The sequence below is a fragment of the Lampris incognitus genome, chromosome 2, assembly GCF_029633865.1.
Source record: "Lampris incognitus isolate fLamInc1 chromosome 2, fLamInc1.hap2, whole genome shotgun sequence".
NCBI classification, from domain to species: domain Eukaryota; kingdom Metazoa; phylum Chordata; class Actinopteri; order Lampriformes; family Lampridae; genus Lampris; species Lampris incognitus.
The window spans coordinates 28,069,072-28,091,937 of NC_079212.1; the positions used below are offsets into that span (position 1 = coordinate 28,069,072).

The window sequence follows — 22,866 nt, forward strand, 5'->3', positions numbered from 1 at the left end:
GCAAAAGATGCGCATACATTTTGCTACCCCCTCCTCCCCCATTATGTTCTATTTAATTGGTGAAGGACTAGACATTGATGCATGCTCAGTTTTCTACATAAGGAAAAGCATGAGTTGCTCCTATCTGCACTTCTCTGCATTTGATTTTTTTTTATTTAATACATTTTAGAGCCTCTTAAATCACGTAAATTCCACTTTTATCGTCAATTCACATAACTTTTGTGAAGCTGACCAGTTTCTTTGATTATGCTCTGTTTGAAGCTTAGAAGGCAAACTATATTACCTGATATGCCCTTGATGCTATGAGCTGCCTTCAGCCGGCTGACCTTTAGTGACGTTGCTCTGGCTGTGTGCAAGAGTGTGTGCGTGTGTTTTTTGTGTGAGCCAAACTACTGAACTGCAGGCTGAACTTTGGCAGCATGTGTCTCCCTATCAACCCTCTCTCATCTGTCCTCTCTCTGGACCTTCTTGCCGTCTCCATCTCCTTCCCAGCCTTCAGCTGATAATATTTACAGCAGTTTTCACACAGGGGTTATAGTGTGTGTGTGTGTGTGTGTGTGTGTGTGTTTAAAGTAATTTAAAGACAACAGTACCACTTAACTATTTCAATATTTAGCAGAACTCTATACGGTGTAAATGATGCATTAGGTATTTATTGCCACATGGTGATGTAATTAAGGCTAACAGTAAAGATGTGGAATGATACAAGTGGCCAAATTGATTTGTGGCTACTGGACTCTTAACAGAATCCACGGTAATAGCTAATGTATTTGCTCAGGAAGTTGAATGAGACAACTAGCTATTCCACATGCAGTAACGTGGAGTGCAAACCTCATAGCCTGAAAACTACCTGGAGTGAAAACTGCTGCTCTGTGTCGCTGACCATTATGCTGGGTGTTTGTCTTGACCCTTTTTGATGTGCAATGTGTGTCTTACACTGGTCTTTCCTCCTCTTTGTCCTTTTTTCTCTCTCCCCACCTGTTCTTCCCTCTCTTCCTTTTTGGCATTTGGTTCATCCATCTTGTGTGGTTTCTCCTCTCCTCTTTATCCCCTCCTGGGTCCATCCCACATCTTTCTGTCACTCGCTCGCTCTGTCTTTCTCTCTCCCCATCTACCGTCTCTCCTGGTGTTGGCTCAGACCTGAAAGACATGCACAACAATAAGCATAGATACTTGCTAGCCTCAGAGAACCAACGCCCTGGCCATTTCTCCACAGCCCCTATTGGCTCCCTGACAGCCTCCCCATCCTCTGGCTCGCTCTGCAGCCAGGTGGGCCTGCAGTCAGTCACCAGCATCCAGGAGCGCATCATGTCCACCCCGGGAGGGGAGGAGGCCATCGAGAGGCTCAAGGTAAAATATAGTTCTGCTGCTGCACCCACATGGACCTCTGCAGTGCCCCAATCACTCATCTCTAATGTCTCACGTGAAGGCAACTGGGACGGCCCATTGCTATATGTCTACTTTCCTACAGCGGCTACTTCTGGCTACCGTTGTCTCCTAGTTGTCTGGAAACTGCCTTGTTTATCTTTGTTTGCCTCTAAGATATTGGGAAATATTAGAATTCTCGCTCCGTTCTCTTCTCTCCCAGCATCTATCAAAACAAATTAGAGCCGATGACTTACTCCTGAATGCCTCTACATGTGTTAGGGATGTGTGTTGCTTCTGATGTATCGTTAATAAGATGCTAATATAAAATACAAGAAAGCATCACTTCTACTTAACACTAAACATAATTTGACAGTTTAATCAACGCCCATTATTCTTTGTAAAAAATTGGATGTTTACTGCAAGAATAATCTTTTTAAAAACTCGACTATCTGAATAACCAGTGGACTGTTAGAAACTCAGCAGATTCAAATAGCATTAAAGATGAAAAATGAAGAGTTTCAGCATGCAGATTTTGATATTAGTTTAATAAAGGAGTGGGGGTGGGGCATACTATGTTGATGCCAAGATTAATTTTGTTTGTTAGTCCCCATTGCAGTCTGTTAAAATCATGCCCAGCCATCCATCTTCATCTAGCTCTGTAGCTCTCTGCTCTGTATCTCCCTCACAAGCACAGTCAACCTCAGGCTCCGGTGATGAGAAAGCACATAGGGTGGCAAACAGGCAGCCATTAGGCAATGCAGTTTCTATGGCGACCAGAGTGCCCACTATATCCGTCAGCCGGTGACGTCAGGCACCGACGCAGATAAAGGGAAATCAGACCAAAATAGATCTAGTCTCGGTGGGTTTTTGGATATAATACCGAATTAGATATGGTCACTTTGTGCTCAGATACGAAGTGTCTTAATATCGGCTACGATTTTATTTGGATATTTGGACTTTTGAATAATAGCTTTGTTGAACTGACTGAAAAGTTGATACATCGTCCATTTGTCAGGCATTTAATGATAATATGGAAAAAACGAAGTACACAGTTAAAACCATGTAAATAGTTTGAGGTCTTCAGTATTTCAGTGAAATATTCTTTAATGGTATATAATTTAATATTGGCAGATTTTACATTGAAATCTGCGCCTTTCTCTTTCTCAAACAAGGCTAAATAATGAGGTCAGCCGTCTTGAGTTTTTGTCATCAGTGTTGCATAACAACTCATATTACACATAATAATGTTGTTCAGAGAGCCCCCTACACTGCATGACTAAACGTCGCTTCATTCTGAAATTGAATCGAGGTGTCACAGCACAACTTTTAACTTGTGACATGATGTCAGTATTTGGAACAACAGATGGCTTCTTTTTTTTTTAACCCTTTAGAGAACATAGAGAACTGGCCTAAGGGGGTGGGGTATGTTATTACTTACAATCCAGGCAGATGGCTGGGCTGGGCCTGGGTCTTAAGAGGAGGACAGTTTCAGCTTAATACACTATCAGTGGGAAATGGTTGCCATGTCTACGGTGTCTTGAGCCGCCACATATTCTTTAATTAATTTCAAACCAAAACTGCTGGAGTAAAAAAAAAAAAAAAAAGGTTCCCGATTACAGTGAGAAAGCTGAATTCTAAAGCGGCTAAAACAGCCAAACACAATGCTCCCACCGCAATGCTAAGGGTTCAGACCACATGATTTGTGTAACTTTTCAATCTGTGACCAGGAATCAGAGAAGATCATTGCAGAGCTCAATGAAACCTGGGAAGAGAAACTGCGGAAGACAGAGGCCATCCGCATGGAGAGGTCAGTACTATTGGAGTGTGTGTGTGTGTGTGTGTGTGTGTGTGTGTGTGTGTGTGTGTGTGTGTGTGTGTGTGTGTGTGTGTGCGCGCGCGCGCGCGTGCGTGCGTGCGTACATTCATTTTGTTTGCATGTATTAACCATTTCAATCTTTCCAAAGCCTGTGTCTGTCATCCTTCCTCCCTACCAGTGCTTTTGCAGCCCTGTCTTTCCCTCCTTTCATTTGCTCCCTGCCGGACACCCTGGTCGTTTGTTTCTGCATCACAGCTCTGTCTCTGTCTGCCAACCCCCCCCCCCCCCCCCCCATTCTGTCACTTTTCTCACTTTTCTCTCCCACTTCTCCTTCTCCCTCTATGCCTCTCTCACAATTCCCTTTCCCTCCTCATTCTTAATCCACTTCCTCTCTTCTCTGTGTCGTCACACTCTGCTGCCCCCCATCTCTTCAGTTGGCTCATCTGTAGCATGCATCAGCAACATCACTGTCTGTCGGTTGAAATTCCCGGTGCTGCGCTGGTGCAGCTCAGTGCCTGTTGTCATGCTAGACATCCCTTTGTGTAATGTCAGACCCTGTCCTTTCCCTTAGTCCTCCCATATCACTGTTCCCTCATCCCATCGTGTTTGCCTGTTGAAGTCCAGATTTGATAAGTCAAAGTGCTGTCAAAAGGGGTTTTTGCTATGACTGCAGACAGTTTGCTTTCAAATATTTGGTTCAAAGCCAAGTTATTGCCCCAGGACTAAAATCAAATGTGGCAGCTGTATATAAATTGATAGCCATGATAGTCAACATTTTTAATCTGTGTGATATGTCAAGTATGAATGTGTTTCACGATTGTGACACTGTGATTTGATCCATGCAAATTTAGTTTTACATATTTTCTGAACCTTGGAAAAACCCTCTCTTTTTATTAGGGAGGCTTTACTTGCAGAGATGGGTGTTGCCATCCGAGAAGATGGCGGTACTTTGGGGGTCTTCTCGCCTAAAAAGGTAGGGCACACACTAACGCACCCAAATGCTACTGCTTCCTATAAATCATTTATCCTGTGTACAGTGATTCACATGCGGCAATCTATCGTCCTCCTTCTCCTCTTCCTCTTTTTTCAGTGACATGAACAGCACTCTGTCATTCTTTATTTCCATGCAATACCATATCTTACCCACCTTCTTTCTAATTTGTCACTGATTCCCTCCCGTTCACACTATCATAATTTCCTTTGTTCTACTTTGTGCATTCTCTGCCTCCTCCTTCTGATATTCAGCTCAGCCATGAAAGGCCATTTGAGGGACAGTTTGACTGTTTTCCTTCCAAGAAGGTTTGTTTTACAAGTTAAATGGATACGTGACGTATAGGTGCTCGAGGGGCAGTCCCATAACTGATTGACTTAAGTGTCTGTTTTAGTTTTTTGTTAGTATAGAAGTGCTTATTGCGGCGTTCATAGTAGTTGTTTATGGCTGTAGTTATCCTGTGCGGAGTCGAGCATTTTCCCTCAGACCTTCAGAGTTCCATTTCAGTTTCCCTGTTTATGTGACTGACACGTATGTGAGCAGCTTTCAACATGACAGAGTCAAGCTAATAGCAGACTTGGCTGCAATATGCAGCTACTTGGAGGTTGGGTTTCACAATGGCCACTTATCGCAGCTTGAGTTTGAATCTACATGGCTCAGTAAAAAGCTGCACTGAGGTATTATATTTGAGATTTGACTGCTCAGACCTATTACAGCTAAAACTTTTAAAATGAAGGTGAGTCATATGGCCTACGCTCTCACTACTTTCCCATCTCCCAGGAGAGGCAGCTTCATATGCCAGTATCACAAAGTGTGTCACTGCTCTAATCAGTAGAGACACAATCATGAGAGGTAAAAAAAACCAACAAAACACTTATCCTTTAATCATTGACTGTTCAGTCAACCGCCACTAGGATTAATTTGGCTAAACAGATATCCCCGCTTTGAATCACATTGTTCTTCTGCAGTACCTTTAAACCTGCTCAACCCCCCCATCACTGCACACACACACACACACACACACACACACCTGCCACTCCTTTCCTTGACTGCCACTGTGCTTTGTGATTTTTGCCTTTTATTTCCCCTCTCATCATTTTTCTCTTATTTCTCCTTCGTTCATTCTTCCTCTCTCATCTTTCACCTGCTGCCTCATGGGTTAGCTTTTCGATGAGAAGCCCTGTGATCTTTATGCAGACTTTAATGGGGTCTTCTCCCCTAAGAAGGTTGGTGGATCGGTGGTTTAGTATGTAGCGTTGTGTTATAGTAAAACTTGGATGTATCAAGATGGCTGAGGTGTGCAAGTTGGGTCAATGTGGCCACATTGGTCCACTTGTAAAGGTGGTAGTCACATCTCATATATCCCTTAAGTTATAGGTGATATTGATTTGAGAATGTGCCCAGTTATTGGATACACTCTTGTACTTGGATCTGGTCCGTACACAGTCCAAAGTACTGCTGACATCACCAACATTGCAGAGTGGTGTTTTTTAGTACAATATGTCTCCAGTAATCACTCACCATTATACCATCTTAACTCTTTTGTCTCCTCATCCTTTAGACTCCACACCTGGTTAATCTGAACGAAGACCCGCTCATGTCAGAGTGTTTGCTCTACTACATCAAAGATGGAATTACCAGGTAAACAAGATATGAATAGCTGAATATTAATACTAGAATACTGCAGAGGGTGCTGGAAAAGCCTTTAGATTCTCAGGAGGAAGTCTCTGAGAAATGCCTTATTTGATCCTGTTTTTTTCCCAGTCAGAGCAGACTTTGAAAGCAGAAAGTCAGCAGCATACCATCTGCCTTTGATCACCAAAGTGTTATTGTCTAAAGTTACCTGCCTGTCCTCTCTGCTCTGCTACCCTCCCTTTGTAGATTTTGTTACAACGATGCCTCAAAGGCAAGTCAGTGAATGGAAGGACCCAGATAAAAGACTGTGTAGGGCCCCCAGTTGTCTTACCATTTGTCATAAGCGATGGTTTAAAAGATTCATCGTTGTCCTAAGAGGGACTTTTTTTTCTTTCCACCAAAATGGCTGCCGATGGGGTCACAGGGCAGTGTTTGCTTATTCAAAATGGCTTCGTTGATCTTTTCCAGGGTGGGCCAGGCAGATGCTGAAAGACGGCAGGACATTGTGTTGAGTGGTGCTCACATCAAAGAAGAGCACTGCATCTTCCGCAGTGAGAGGAATGCCAATGGAGATGGTAAGACACCAGTCATGTATTCCTATGTGTGTCTCTGTGTGAGGTTGCATGTGCACACTCTTCCACAATATTCATTGTGTATGTATGTGCATTTGGTGTATGTATATTGAAACTTTGAAAGCTTTTGAATTGATTTTTGTTGACATCAAGGATGTGAATGGCTTTCCTATTCCATTAAATCTCATTGTGACTGAATGTTGCAAAAAAGCAGCCTTCATGCTTGATGGACTGATTCAATACATATGTAAACTTCATCTTCATCTATTTACTATGACTAACTGAAAAGTCATCCATTAAGTCACATTTCCACCCAAATTTAAAATTAATTTTGAACAAAAATTTGAAAAGTCGAAAAATTAAAATGCAAATTGTGAGCATAGTCATTAGCTGGGTTTAAGTGTATAAATGTCTTTATGATCCAGAAGGGACAAGATTACATCATCAAAAACATTCAAGAGAAAAAAAAATTGGAGTGGAGAGAATTACTTGCCATCGTAGAAATTTGAATGTTTGGTTTCTGTTACTCTTGATTTTTAAAATCTCAACAATGTCAACTTTCCCAGTCAAGTGAGTCACAACTTTTTTTGCAACATTTTAATTTGTTTTTTTACTGAGCACTTCCCTGTCACAAATTCATGATTTGCGTAGAAATTTGCTCAGTGGACTGCTAGTTATTTCACCTTGGCACTACTGTTTGCTTTTTAGTAGTGGTTATGCAGATGAATGCCACAGGAAAAGGTATGACTCATTGATGATTGGTTGGCTGGTATTGTGTTTGCTGCAGTGATCGTCTTGCTGGTGCCCTGCGAGGGATCAGAAACCTATGTCAATGGGAAGCGTGTTGAAGATGCAGTACAACTCCGTTCAGGTGCATATTCCTTTTGCATTTAGTTCATTTATTTGATTTATATATTTCATTGATTTATTCAAAATGCTAGCCATCACCCTGGAGAACTATATATTGTGCATCTTGATTTTAGATAAACCTTTTGACACTGATGATCATCACTATCAGAATAGAATTAAATGTTTTTAAATTATGCATTGGGGTTTGATTTGATGTCATGGGTCATAGACCTGGTAGACTTGGCCAACGAAAGACGCACACCTTTGTGATCAAGATCAAAGTGAAAACAAAAGATTGAGTTACATTCACACTGTTGTACAACTCCAACAGCATCCTGTCCTTGCTAATCAACGCACATATTTCTCTCTCTAATGTGTCCTCCATCTTGTTTCAGGGAACCGCATAATCATGGGAAAGAACCACGTGTTCCGATTCAACCACCCAGAGCAGGCCAGGGCTGAAAGGGAGAAGACCCCATCTGCAGAAACACCTGTGGAGCCTGTAGACTGGACTTTTGCTCAGCGAGAGCTGCTGGAGAAGCAGGGCATTGACATGAAGCAGGAGATGGAGAAAAGGTATAAGATCTAGTGAAATATCACAAAGCTCTGTTTATATGGAAACTTCCAACAAGTTGTTAAGCAGGTAGACTATCTGTGTCTCTCTCTCTGTCTATACATTTCTGCTTCCATCTTTCATCCAAATTATCTTTGAATAGTGGATTTTTTCTGCTGTCTGGACTTTCCTACATGAAATGTGTTTTACAATTATTTTTATAGACTCACTGAGATGGAGATCTTGTACAAGAAGGAGAAGGAAGAAGCAGACCAACTTCTAGAACAACAAAGACTGGTGAGTTCTTGTGTAAAGAATCAGGCTGGCATTCAATAAAACCCACTTTATGACATTTCTGTATGCAGTTTACTACTGCTTGCATGAAGACATTATGGTAGAACTTCATGCAGATATATTGGTAATAATCTCAGAGTGGGATTCATAGAAACCCAGCCTTGATTTTTCATGTTGCTTTTTTCAAGCTAGTTGTACTTCAAGTCAATTTTTGGAGTGAGTGAAATGATTTAGTAGTTTGGTGATTGTATCGTAGTGAATGGACCCCTGGATCTCTGTGTAAATTGATACAAAGTTAAAGCAGCGAGTTCCTTTTGGTAACTATTACTGGCTAATTAGTTTTTGTTTTTTGGGAGTCTATCTTGCTTACTCTGAAGTCTGACTAAAACTCATTCTTATCGCGTTCTGACACTGAGATTCTTTTTTGTGTGAGTCACTGTTACTCATAGAGCATGTCTGTTTCTCTTGCATGGAAATTTATATCAACTTGTTCTGGTTTAAAATAGAGTTGAAGTTTACCCCCCTTGATTGATGATTTTGACTGAATTTAATTCAGTGAGAATTAGATTGTAAAATTTTCCCTTTTTCCAAAGCCCTGTTTCACTTCTCTTGTCTACTAGATTTGAACTGAAACTTGCAAAACAGCACCTTATTAAAAAAAAAAGAAGTTATTTCTATATTTAGATCAAATTTCATATAAGAACTTGTTTAATGTTGAGCAATGCCTTAAAAAAGTCTGATTTGTATAAATGCGCTGCTTTTGCATGGTTCATGTTGGCATGTTTTCTTAACTTGTTTAGTACTTGTTCTTGACTAAGTTGCGATGTTCGCTGTTGAGTTGACCAAGTTTGAGGTGGCTGTTGATTTGCTTGGTTTAGATTTCTATTCTAGTTTTCTCGCTCCGTTTTGTCCTGAGTTCTCATCTCTTCAATGCAGTTGCTGACATATACAATGCATTGTGATAACCAAAACTCCTGCTGTAGTTTTTGGAGGATAGTGACAATGTGGTTTCTCATTGACTTCTTTGGCTACCTCCATTTTTAGCCTCACAAGTTATCTATATGTAGCAATACAGGGGGTATGGCTCAACAAAAGTAACAAGTTATCACTGCTCTCATTGAAATCAACAAGTCCCAGATTTCTTCAATACTGTGGTATTTTTATTTATTTTGTTTTTTTAGGTATGCACATTAACAGATAAGTTTTCAGATTCCCAACTACATGTCCACTTCTAGTCGCAGTTATAGCATCAGCCACAAGATTTGACGAATCTATTCCAACTGATTGTGATCTGTAATGTCCTTTTGTCTACAAAAAAAAATGAGAAACTGCATTTTCTTCCAACTAACATCTTTCTCGTAGTGGATTAACACTTTAACCTTACTTCTGCCTGTCCTCTCTACTGGCTTTCCAATAAAACTGCAAGAACACTCTTGTCTTCTAACTCAATGCTAATACTAAAGCCATTCAAACCTTCTGGACTTCAATGGGGAAAGCTTCAAAATTCATCTGCCATTTTTGCATGCCTTTGTAGCATGTTTGGGATCCAGCTATCGAATACCCAAATTTTCAGTAATGAAGAGGAATATCACAAAATTATTCAAGAGCGCTCCAATCAACATCTGTCCTCTGTTCTGTTGATATTATTTTCTAATCATGATAATCATGCTTTATCTTTTAATAGTAATATGCAACACTGGGAACAATATTGGCCCTAGATGATATCCCCATTTTTTTAAATTGGAAAATGTCTATGGGAACATTATGTTATATTCTAGCACTTCATTGGCATTTAAATTATTTTACATAAAAAGTAAACCTATACACTATAATGAGGCATTCATTTAATTTACAGAAATCTAGAAAGGCAAAATTAAGAGTCAATGAAAGCCACTGTCTTAATAACATTTTTATTTGCGTTTTTCCCCAAATTTGATTTTTATCTTGTTCTAGAATTGATATTGCATGTTGTCATACATCTAATAGAGTAATGATGTATGCACAAATTTTGGATGATGTTGTGCCTTAAGTTTGAAAGTCATCCTTGGTTAAAATGGTAAACATCAATAATTTAGAAAATCTGAATCCTGTCCTAGCTGTTATGTTGTTGCTGGTCCAACTTGACCAAGAGCTTTATCCATAGGTCCCATGTTGCATATGCATAACTGTATTCATTCTTTTTTTTTTAAAAAAAAATCCTTCTTCTCTTTGATTTCCCATTTTAATTTCTCCATTTTTGTTGGGAACAATTTGGTTTGTTTCCTGTTTTGTTCTCTCAAGGATGGTGACTCTGATAGTGGGGATGATTCAGATAAGAGATCTTGTGAAGAGAGCTGGAGACTTATCACTTCCCTGAGGGAAAAGCTTCCTCCCAGCAAACTACAAACTATAGTGAAGAAATGCGGCTTACCCAGCAGTGGAAAAAGAAGAGAGCCAGTTAAAATGTACCAGATCCCACAACGCCGCCGCCTCACCAAGGATTCTAAATGGGTGACAATCTCTGACCTGAAGATCCAGGCGGTGAAGGAAATTTGCTATGAAGTGGCACTCAATGACTTCCGCCACACCCGGCAGGAGATTGAGGCACTAGCCATTGTGAAGATGAAAGAGCTGTGCGCAAGTTACAGCAAGAAAGACCCCAACGAGCGGGACTCGTGGAGGGCAGTAGCTCGTGATGTATGGGACACTGTGGGCGTTGGAGATGAGCGTATTGAGGATGTCATCACCAATGGGTCCCGAGTAGGCAGCGTTGTCATGGATGACCTGAAGGTGCACATTGACAAGCTAGAGGATATCTTGCACGAGGTAAAGAAACAAAACAATATGAAGGACGAGGAGATTCGTGCCCTTAGAAATAAGATGGTCAAGATGGAGAAGGTCCTTCCGCTCATCACCCCCGAGTCCCAAGACAATCCTCCAAGTGTCGACACCTCCAACAGTGTTGATCGAACTCCCAGTCCTCGAGAAGGCAAGCCCCCTATACCTGAAAAACCTGAGGGAGAGGAAGGAGATCTACAAATTGGCCAAGGTGCTGGGGATGACTCAACCCTCAAAAGGGGCCACATGCGCTGGATGCGCCAGGAACAGGTGCGCCTGAAGAATCTCCAGCAGCAGGAGATCTCAAAGCAGCTCAGGAGGCACACAGGACCCCATCGATTCATCCCCCCAGAGGATCGCAAGCTTCGATTCCCCTTCAAGAGCAACCCCAAGCACCGCAACACCTGGAGCCCAGGCACCCATATCATTATTACAGACAAACAGGTCATCGAGCTGAAAGTGCCCAAAGAGGCTGCAGAGGAAGAGGAGGATGAGGCCCAGGCCGGGCAGGGAGCACACTCTAGAGAGAGGATGGCTGCTTCGATTATCCAAGTCAGTTCCGGACAGCCAAGCCCATCAATGCTGCGCAGGAGCAGAGACCTGGAGCAGGGTCTAAACCAGAGCCACAGACACAACCAGAGGAACAACCATCATCAGCAACCCCATGAACGAGGCCGCAGTAACTCCTTCAATCACCGCCAGAGGCCCTCTGGTTCCATGGAGTCACTGCAGCACTCTGAAAACAACTGGAGGCATTCGCAGACCTTCTACCAGCCCCGCCATTACCAAAACCAACCAGCGCAACTCCAAACTCTCCCCCACCAACAACTCTGCCACTATAATAGCATGCCATATGCAGATGCCAGCTTCAATGGCTACCAGCAGTATCATCAGTCCCAACATGTGAACCACCCAATCAACTTTCAGGCGCCTCCGAGAATGCGCCGGCAAATGTCTGCCCCCAACCTGAAAGCCAGCAGGGAGACGACAGTCTAAGTGGGATGAGGAACTAGTTGGATGTATTTTTAGTAGGCAAACACATTACAGATCACAACAGGTCAGAATCATGTCAGTTAAACAGCTAGAACTGTGACTTTTTGCACTAGAACAGTGTGTCATTGGTTGATCCAAATTTGAATTGTGTGTACTATAAAGACATTTTACCATTACCATAGTCAATGCCTTTGTATTAGTTGTGCTGCACTGTGCATTCTGTCAGATTCTAGCAATGAGAGAAGTGTCATAAGGAATGAAGCCAACAGATGAGACTTTTTAAGACTAGACATGTCATAGCATTTCTGTATTTTTATTTTTTCTTCAACATCATGCAAGAATTCATCAGCTGTGTTCATTTGTTTGCCAAAACCTCTTCATTGTTGAATTTCTGAGTTTACATTTCTACCATCGTAGTGTTAATTTTATTAATGTTTTAGCTATTATGAACACTACAAAAGTGCCCAATTGTCATCAACATTTTCGTGGTCACCCAGGTAAATGAGAAAAACACTATTTATTTCAATTTTTTCAATTTTGTAATTTTTGTCCAACATAAATCTTAAGTCTGCCTTCATCGTAAAATAAGGGACCAGTCAGTTTAAAGTTCCACAATTCTAATGCCAGACCTATTACTAGTCCATCAAATGACTGCCGTTTTGAACAAAGACTGTAACTGTGGTACAAAGGAGTGGCATTCAAAAGTGCCTTTTAGGAAAAAGTGCCCATTAACATTATTAACATGACTTTACATTTATAGTTCAATCAATTGACCTTTTGGATTTTTCCTTTCACTTTGTTTGAATTCTGTTCTAACATGTTCTTTCACAAAGCCAGCATTAATATTCACCTACAATTTGTAAAGCAATCCCATCCTCTTTACCCATCTTACTCTAAAACTAACCTTTTAGTATTAACATGCTGATTTATTCAGTGTGTAAATGAATTAAGAGGCCCCTTAGGTTTTTTTATTCCAATCCTTTTTTTTTTTAAACTACATTTTATTTTAAGTATGTGACTGCCGGCATAATTGTATTACAAAAACTATTTTGCCTTCAAGTAATTGATAAGTTGTATAATCAATTATTTTATCAGTGCGGAAATGTTTATTTAGTAAAAAGTTGATTGCAAATCCTGAAAGATTTAGTCATAAGAAAAAAAAATCATGCTGTAGTTCCTCTCTTAGAATATAGTTTGGTCGGGCGTCCCTACAGACACAATTGGCTGCGTCTGCCCAGATGTGGGTATATATCCTGGTTGCTGCACTAGCGCCTCCTCTGGTCGGTCGGGGGGGGGGGGGCTGGGAGAAATCGCGTGAGCCTCCCACGCTCTCTCCCTGGTGAAACTCCTCACTGTCAGGTGAAAAGAAGCGGCTGGCGACTTCACATGTATCAGAGGAGGCATGTGGTAGTCTGCAACCCTCCTTGGATCGGCAGAGGGGGTGGAGCAGCGACAGGGACAGCTCGGACGAGTGGGGTAATTGGACGGGTACAATTGACAATTGGGGAGAAAAAGGGGGGAAAATCCAAAAAAACAAAAACAAAGCAAAGTTCTCCTTCATACCAATGCAATATCAACTGTTAATCCTGGAATCCAGTTAAAAACTGAACTGAAACATTACCATTTTAAGTTCTAAGATGATGCATCTAACCATAAGGTAGGTGATGTGGGAGATGAGACAGGCCCAAAAAGTTAACAAATATACATATGTGAAAATTTCACTCAAACCAATTTATCATACACTCATTCTGTTGAAGCCACAATTCATAAACAAATCTCTAAATTCTGTTATCATTTGATCTTAAAAGCTGTATTTGTGCTTCGTGGTTCCTTTGAGTAAACACAGAAATACACTTTCTTTAGAGTCGGATGTCCCGCAGGGTGTTGGCATGGTTTCCCAAGACATTCTTGAAAAAATGTTCGCGGAAGACAAATATTAAAGCATTTGCATAATGTAATTCATGAGAAGTAACCATGTCAAATAAGATTTCAAGATCTGAATTTTTTTCGGATGCATCAAATGCCACGCTTATATTGTCTGTACAACCCAGATAGCTCTCTCTGAGGAAGATAATGTCTTTCAATCATTTTGTCATCCAAGTGATTTTATTTTTTTCGCCTTCATGCTGTAGCTGAGGCTTGTCAGAATGAGCAGCAAGTCTGTCTGTCAATCTGTCTTATCCTTGCTGCTTTCTTAGCTTTAAGAGAACCCAGTAATAATCACAGTTACATGCCAGTTGACCTTTAAACTGTTTCCAAGAAACAAAAAAGGCCCTTGGTATTGGAAGCAATATTTGAAGAGACTTCTAAGGACTATCAAAAAGTATGTTTTGGGTTCAGAAATTTCAAATGACTTTTGTTGTTAATCGTTTTTACAATAGTTTCTTCTCTGCCTGATGATTAATGATGTAACACAAACCAAATGCTCAAATATTTTATATATATATATATATATATATATATATATATAGCTGGATAGATAGATAGATATGAGTGTGCCTAGTCTCTTTCCCAAACACTGTTCATTTTCAGCATCGAGTGCTCATCTCTTAATGACTATCTGCATGCCTTCGCTTACATGTTTTCATGCTCCAATAAGTGCTCCATTAAAGAATGTTATTTAACGCATGCACTGGTGCTGACAGCTAAATATAATCAGGTAAGCTGGAAATGTATACAACATGGAATGGACAGTGTACAGTATTTTTTCCTTTGAAATACACATATACATATGTAAGTATGTATATGTGTGTATGGTATATATATATATATATATATATATATACACACACACACACACACACACACACACACACACATGCATAAGAACTCCAGTTTTCAGTGTCTTCTGGGTGTTTGTATGATCTGAATCTGTAATATCAAGTGCCTCGCCGTGACTGTGTACCAAGTTGGGATGCTATGTAATCAAGGACTTCGTGCAAATATTGTTGCTTATATGAACAACACTGTTTTACTCTTCATGGGATCTAAAAAAGAAAAGGAAATATTGAATCCTTGTTTTGCTGGAGATTTATTTTCAAAGTAAGACTGAAATAAAATGACATGTTCCAAATACATCATTTTTGGCATATACAGTGGGTGCTCATTTTTGTTATTTTTTTGTGAAAGTGAAATAATTGGATTGTAGTTTTGAGTTGGACCATTGCCTTCATGCAATATGTAGGTACATGGATAACATAACTGTAGAGAAGACTAGATCTTTTGAGTCGGTGTTAACTCAATTGCACCAATAAAGTACTGGCTTCGATAGGTTTAGTTTGAAGATCCATGTTTAGGATCTCCGGAAGTGCATGTCTGTATATGCAGATTACAACATTCATCACCGCAGTACTCACAGAACATGGTAAAATCATTAAGACCATAGCAAGAGCACATTTACCTCTAAAGGTTGATGTTCCATATATTTTCACTCCTCTACCTCGTTGCACAACTGCCATCAATCATCTCAGTAGTTTTCATATTCAGAGTTTGAAATGACTTAATACAGGGTATGTTATTTCATTATACATAACATTCTTTCCATAGCCCTGAGCTGATAGAGGTAGACTGAAAATAAGCATCTCAAATCTGACGGGGTGGTTGAATGGAGTGTGCAGCTGTAGAAAATGCCTACCTAGCATTGTACTTGGTTTGTGTTTAGTTTTGGTGGTAGGCTTGCAGCAGGAAAGAGGTTAATGATCTATGAAAGGCTGCATTGTCCCCTCAGAAGACACTGAACAAACAAGATGAGGTCATCGGGACCACAATCTGTTCTACGCTGATGGCGCCCCTCATTGGATTACACTCGACTCTGCTCCCACCGGCGATGCTCCTCTTCCATCCTGTCCTCTGCTGTTTCTTCTCAGACTTGTAGCTGTCTCAGTCAGCTGAAGATGAAGAATTTCCAAAATACTGTTTTTGCATATTTTTCTGTTTGAATGATGCAACACCTTCTCCAACACAAAGTGTCTGAAATAAAGAGGATTAAATATTTGAAATTATTATTGTAATCCGCCAAAGACTTAACTAAAAAGGGTACAGTATTTTTTTTCAGGTGTTTTAGTCATTCTGTCAGGAATATTTGGCTTGCTAAATTGACAGAATTATTAGTGGTGTGGAAGAAGTGAAATTCGAGACATTACAAAATCGACTTGCCCATACAGTCAATATCTTAGACTTAACATACAGGGCTGCTATGCAAGTCTTAAGTGCCTTGGAAAAGACAGAAAACCATTTCAGTCTTTTACAAGTTTATTGAAGGCGGCATGGTGGCCCAGTGGTTGGCACTGTCACCTCACAGCAAGAAGGTCCTGGGTTTGGACCCCGGGGTAGTCCAACCTTTGGGGTCATCCCAGGTTGTCCTCTGTGTGGAGTTTGCATGTTCTCCCCGTGTCTGTGTGGGTTTCCTCCGGGTGCTCTGGTTTCCTCCCACAGTCCAAAGACATGTAGGTCAGGTGTGAATCGGTCATACTAAATTTTCTCTAGTGTGTGTGCGTGTGCGTGTGCATGTGTGTTGGCCTTGTGATGGCCTGGCAGCCTGTCCAGGGTGTTTCCTCGCCTGCCACCCAGTGACTGCTGGGATAGGCTCCAGCATCCCGCGACCCTAATCAGGATAAGCAGCTTGGATAGTGGATGGATGGATGGACTATTGTTAAATACACTGATGTGAAGTTACTGTGTTGACTTTGTTGACATTTCCATTGACCAGCTAGTGTCGGCATATATCATATCAAACACCAACTTAAGTCTTCAAATGCAGACACAAAATAAAAATAAAATGTGAAAAACCAGTGGAGTTGGGAAATGGTGCAGTTGTCAGAACCCTAAATATTACCTGCATATGTACTGATGGATGTGTGGTGCTGATGGCGAGCCGAGTTCACCTTTTGTTGTGTCCACTGACGGGCAGCTTTCCACTCTTCCTCTTTCTGTCTCTTCTCCCCTCTGCATTCCTATCCAGGTGTACGAAAGCAAATTACAGGAACTCCAGAAACAAGTGGAAACGCGCTCGCTGGCAGCTGAGACACCAGATGAAGAAGATGAGGAGGAGGAAGAAGAGGAGGAAGGTATGTTTTGTTTTATTTTTCTCCAGACAGCTTATGTCCTGCAGATTAGATGTATAAAGAAATTAGCACGATGCCACATGCCTCCTTTTATGATCTTAAGGTGACACCAAATACAAAATGCACCAAACTGAAAATTGTGTTTTCCTCTACATTTTCTGTCCAGAGCCTAAACTACCAGGATGTGCGTATAGTATTTTATCCTCTCATAAGCATACAAATTAAAACCTTATCACACATCACTTCATTCAGACTACTGAAAAATCATTCATATTAACATGACCCCACTAAAGGAACCAAATCCATCTTGTTACTATCCCCTAATCCCCTTTTAAAATGAAATGCATGCTTCTCATGCAGCTGCTGCTGTGTAATGCACACCTTATAATGAGGTCAGAATAACACTGATCTGAAATTGTAGGTGTGTATGTATGTGTTTGTGTACATATATGTACATTTTAAGCGTGGTCACTTGTCCACCCGTAGTTCCATGGACCCAGCATGAGTTTGACCTTGCGCAGTGGGCCTTCAGGAAATGGAGGTACCATCAGTTCACATCCCTTCGTGACCAGTTGTGGGGTAACGCCGTCTATCTGAAGGAGGCCAACGCCATCAGTGTTGAGCTGAAGAAAAAGGTAACATTTTTTTGTTGTAATAATCTGATAAACCTCTTACAGAGCACTCAACACAAAGTAGAGTATGCAAAGGGCTTTAGGCGTAGAACAATGAGGGGAAAACCTAAAGGGGGACAAAGACTATAAAATGCATTCATTGTTTAAAAACAAATGCTTTTTTTTTGTGTGTGGATTTTCCCCCCTTTTTCTCCTCAATTGTACTTGGCCAATTACCCCACTCTTCCTAGCTGGCCCGGTCACTGCTCCACCCCCTCTGCCGATCCAGGGAGGGCTGCAGACTACCACATGCCTCCTCCATTACATGTGTAGTCGCCAGCCGCTTCTTTTCACCTGACACTGAGGAGTGTCACCAGGGGGACATCGCATGTGGGAGGATTGTGCTATTCCCCCCAGTTCCCCCTCCCCCTCGAACAGGTGCCCCGACTGACCAGAGGAGGCGCTAGTGCAGCAACCAGGACACACACCCACATCCGGCTTGCCGCCCAAAGACATGGCTAATTGTGTCTGTAGGGACGCCCGACCAAGCCGGAGGTAACACGGTGATTCGAACCAGCGATCCCTGTGTTGGTAGACAATGGAATAGACCGCTACGCTGCCCGGACGCCCCTAAAAACAAATGCTTAACAGTGTAAAATTAAAAGTCGACAAAATTGATTCCAGTAGTTGGTAACCAAGTCTTAGAAGAGAACTGAAAAAAGATAAAACCAAAAAGCTACCCCTAAGGTACCAAAAATGCAGTTAAGTGTAAATCTCCAAAGATTTTTGCCCCCAGTTCAAGCATCATGGGCAATCAGCCACATTAGATAATATTTCCATTGTTCCATGTTGAATGCCACTGGAAAAGCCTCCTCACAATCATTCAAAATACTGCACCGTGTTCTGTTAACTGTAAAACATGATGACGACATTTAAATGTCCTGACTGGAATACTCACACACACACGCACACACACACACACACACACACACACACACACACACACACACACACACACACACACACACACACACACACACACACACAAAAAATGATGTCATGAAGGAGGCTGCAAGGTTAATTAGAGTTTCTATTCAGCCCATATTGATGCCTGCGCTTTAAATAACGACACAGTTGTCTCAAAGCTGATCTTTGAGAGAATGCCTCAGTCAATCCTCTTAATCTCTAAAGGCACGTTAGGATTTATCCTCAGAAAGAAAGTAATACCTAACGTTATAAATCAAGGGCTAGTGCTTGGTCCTTGCGCCGGACTATTCAGTCTGTTAAGGTCTGCTTCATCCATTAGATTTATATTCTGATTATAACTGTGTCGAGCAGCAGCCGTGCGATGATGGATATTGGAGACTGGTCCTCTGTCAGAGAGGTGTTTTTCAGTGTGCCTTTATTTATCTTGGGGACTGTGCCCATCTATTATTTCTATTCAGTGTTGTACTGTGATTGAGTATTTTGTCCACAATGGACGTCGGGCAGAGAAGGGCACAAAATGGAGGGAGGTGTATATGACCTTTCTACCTTGGAGTGTCTTCAGGGATTAAAAGCCCTACTGTAAAGTATGATGAACTGTGCAATTTTTTTTTTTTAACAACAAAAAATGCTGGAACTTGGGTGTCTGGGTAGCGTAGTGGTCTATTCTGTTGCCTACCAACATGGGGATCTCGGTTCGAATCCCCTTGTTGCCTCTGGCTTGATCGGGCATCCCTACACACACAATTGGCCGAGTCTACCAGTGGAAAGCCGGATGCGGGTATATGTCCTGGTCGCTGCACTAGCGCCTCCTCTGGTCGGTCAGGGTGCCTGTTGGAAGAGGGGAGGGGGAACTGGGGGGAATAGCATGATCCTCCCTCGTGCTACATCCCACTGGTGAAACGCCTCACCGTCAGGTGAAAAGAAGCGGCTGGCTACTCGACATGTATCAGAGGAGGCATGTGGTAGTCTGCAGCCCTCCCCGGATCGGCAGAGGGGGTGGAGCAACGACCAGGACAGCTCAGAAGAGTGGAGTAATTGGCTACATACAATTGGGGAGAAAAACAGGGAAAAATGTAAAAAAAATGTTTTTTAAATGCTGGAACTTAATCACCCCTGCCAGTTTTTGTCCTCTGCCTAACAGTTTTTTTTAATCTCCTTTCACTCTTCTTATTTCCTCATGTACATCTTTTGCATCCTGCAGGTCCAGTTCCAGTTTGTTTTATTGACGGACACGCTGTACTCTCCGTTGCCCCCTGAGCTCCTGCCCCAAGATCCAGAGAAGGACCGGGACTCCAGGCCATTCCCCCGTACTGTGGTGGCCGTCGAGGTTCAGGACCTCAAGAATGGAGCCACACACTACTGGTCTCTGGAGAAACTCAAGTAAGGGCCCTTACTATAGCTTGAAGGTGTGGCACAAGCTCGTCCTGGGGTTTTTTACATTTATTGTGTTAATGAAAGGTTTCCTTTGAGAGATTTGATCTATTTTTGTCACATATGGGGGTGTCCTGTTGGCTCAGCCATTTAAGAACACACCATGTAAGGCCTGATCGCAGAATCCTAGGTGTGAAGCCAACCTCTCTCCATCCCGTATTTCTTCTCTCTCTCTCTCTCTCTCTCTCTCTCTCTCTCTCTCTCTCTCTCTCTCTCTCTCTCTCTTCCTGTCTAATACAGTCCAAGATGACAAAAAACATCACTTATTACATACATGTAATGGTAACTGTCCCCCGATCCTGCCTCCATCTTGCATTTGCTTATTGTTTTGGCAATATTATTGCTCAAATGCTGCTAGGTTATTTCTCATTTATTTTGCTGCTTGAAACAAAATTTTCAATTTTCCCATGAAACCTTAGCAGCCTCACAACATTTGTAAATTTGTAAAGCATACCGATCTGCAAATGGTCATGTCTTTGTTTTTTTGTTTTTTTCCTGTAGCAGCATCCTTCCTGTGAGCACCCTTAAATACGCTTTATAATCTCTTTTTATATCTAATATCTTGTCATGTGCTATGCTCAAATTTACAGGCAGAGGCTAGACCAAATGAGGGAGATGTATGACCGTGCTGGAGAGATGGCCTCCTCTAACCAGGAAGACGGCGAGGGCAGTCTTACAGGGAGTGACCCTTTCTATGATCGCTTCCATTGGTTCAAACTGGTGGGGAGGTATGTAATGCAACAAAAGGGAAAAACACACGTGTTCCATTACAAGCTATAGTTTTGCACAGAGTACTTGTAGCTTCCATTGTGTCTGTTATTTCATCACAGTTGTAGAGTCACTATTTAGCCATTCAGCAAAAGTAAGTTCCTTCAAGGAAGAAATACATGTATCAGAGATCAGAGTGACTGGTTTTGTTTTTTTGGGAGTGTGTTATCATCATTTTGGCTTTGTCAACTGCCCAGGCACCATTTCTGCATCATTCATGAAATGGACCCATGCATTTACCTGCCTTGTGTTTTATTATTAATTTTTAAGTGATGTTGAATTGATTTATGTTGCGCCATCATATCCTCATATCTCACATGTTTTGGTAGCATCATTTGTGTCCCATACTGTATCCTTAGACTGCTCATGTTTTGTTTTTTTGTGTGTGTGTATCCAGTTGTAGCTATTGTTTCATCTGTCGTTTGTGATTTTCATTTGTTCTTTGTTTTTATTTATTTTATTTTTTTTTCATTTCATTTAACAAAGCATTTTTATTTACCAAAATGTATTCTGGTGTGGACATCATGCATTAAATTGTGTGTCTGTCCAAAAAAATACTGTAACATTTTAGTTAATCATACATATGAGTTGCCTTGTCATTTTCATTTTCATTTATTTGTCATACAATGGGGTCCTTGCAGAGTTTCATGTCATGCATTTTTTCTCAACCTTCGACCAACCTGAATGACTTTTGCTGGCAACATAATGTGTTTGGATTGTGCGGGAAGTAGAATTTGTCATTCTATCCTCATCCAAATATCCAGATGGCACACATTACATTCACCTGTGTGTGTGTGTGTGCATGCGCTTGTGTGCGTGTGTGTGTATGTGTGTGCGCGTGTGCATGTGCATGCATGTAAGAGAGAATGTAATTAACTACCTGGCAAAACAGAAAACCAGAATAGAAAACCAGCTGTAGTGTGGTTTCTACAGATCCGGTTTGAAAAACACAGTTTCAGAAGACTCTGTAGATGTAGTCCTTTGAAAGTGGCATCTAATGGTAGCATATTTAAATGTTTCAGCAAACTTAAGATGTTATCACTTGATGTTCAATAGCTGTACAAACAATCTGCCTTTTTTTAGAAAGTTGTCTTGGCACATTGGATAAAAAATATATCGACCAGCCTGCTGTAGTTGATTTATTTATACAAAGCAGTCAGCGCATATAGAAATGTTACCATGAGACATCGCTGGTATTGAACAGGGCATCCAAAGCAGGGGGCTGATCACTAAGTAAATTGTTGAAGAAAAACTCACCTACACTATGAAATTAAAATTACAGTAACTGTTATACCAAAAGGTGCTTCTGAGCTAAACCTCATAATGAGCAGCAGTGATGTTTTTAACTCCCTCTATTGTTGACTCCACTTGGTTCTTGCCATCGTTGTCGATCCCCACCAACCTCTGCCCCCCAACGTCCTCTTGTTGCCCGCTTATGTCCCCCATCCTCCCACCCCCAACAGCTCACCTATCTTCCATGGGTGCGTTAATGAGCATCTGGCTGACCGCACGCCCTCGCCCACCTTCTCCACCACGGACTCGGAGATCACGGAGCTGGCGGACGAACGGCAGAGCGAGATGTCGGACCTGATAGATGACGAAGCATTTGTGGATGACACCAGCTCCGACGCAGGCACGGAGGAGGGTTCTGACATCTTCAGCGATGGCCAGGACCCCTTCTACGACCGCTCCCCCTGGTTCACCCTGGTGGGAAGGTTGGTTGACCGGTCATGGGCTCCCCGCGTCTGCCAGTACACAGGCTGGGAATAGGGTTATGGGAGGATGCTGGCTTTTTTAGGTTCAGTTAGTTTGTTTGCACAGTTTGCGAGGAAAGAACAGAAGTCATGAAAATCTGGAAATAACATACACCGTTTGGTCACATAGCTTCTTACAATCCCATGAGCATGGGTATTTTTTTAGCCTGTCTGACCACGTTGTCAAAACAGCGATTATACAGTCTATTCCATTTCCCACCAACATGGGGATCGCCAGTTCGAAATCCCTGTGTTACCTCTGGCTTGGTCGGGCTTCCCTACAGACACAATTGGCCGTGTCTGCAGGTGGGAAGCCGGATGTGGGTATTGACCTGGTCGCTGCACTAGCACCTCCTCTGGTCGG

General features: G+C 41.8%; 1 protein-coding gene across 2 annotated transcripts in view; it reads left to right on the forward strand.

Annotated features, from left to right (window-relative positions):
• kif1b (kinesin family member 1B) overlaps positions 1–22,866 on the forward strand; it is a 77,249-nt gene that overhangs the window by 38,218 nt on the left and 16,165 nt on the right. Inside the window, exons 13-25 of one of the 2 annotated variants that reach the window (XM_056273846.1) lie at positions 1,217–1,350; positions 3,096–3,175; positions 4,082–4,157; positions 5,737–5,816; positions 6,279–6,385; positions 7,170–7,253; positions 7,627–7,807; positions 8,009–8,081; positions 16,849–16,954; positions 17,438–17,586; positions 19,751–19,929; positions 20,571–20,708; positions 22,212–22,463. In XM_056273846.1, coding sequence (XP_056129821.1) covers positions 1,217–1,350; positions 3,096–3,175; positions 4,082–4,157; positions 5,737–5,816; positions 6,279–6,385; positions 7,170–7,253; positions 7,627–7,807; positions 8,009–8,081; positions 16,849–16,954; positions 17,438–17,586; positions 19,751–19,929; positions 20,571–20,708; positions 22,212–22,463 — 1,639 coding nt within the window. Of the gene's footprint in view, positions 1–1,216; positions 1,351–3,095; positions 3,176–4,081; positions 4,158–5,736; positions 5,817–6,278; positions 6,386–7,169; positions 7,254–7,626; positions 7,808–8,008; positions 8,082–10,358; positions 15,346–16,848; positions 16,955–17,437; positions 17,587–19,750; positions 19,930–20,570; positions 20,709–22,211; positions 22,464–22,866 lie in introns of those variants that run through there. The other variant, XM_056273847.1, reaches the window with a different exon arrangement.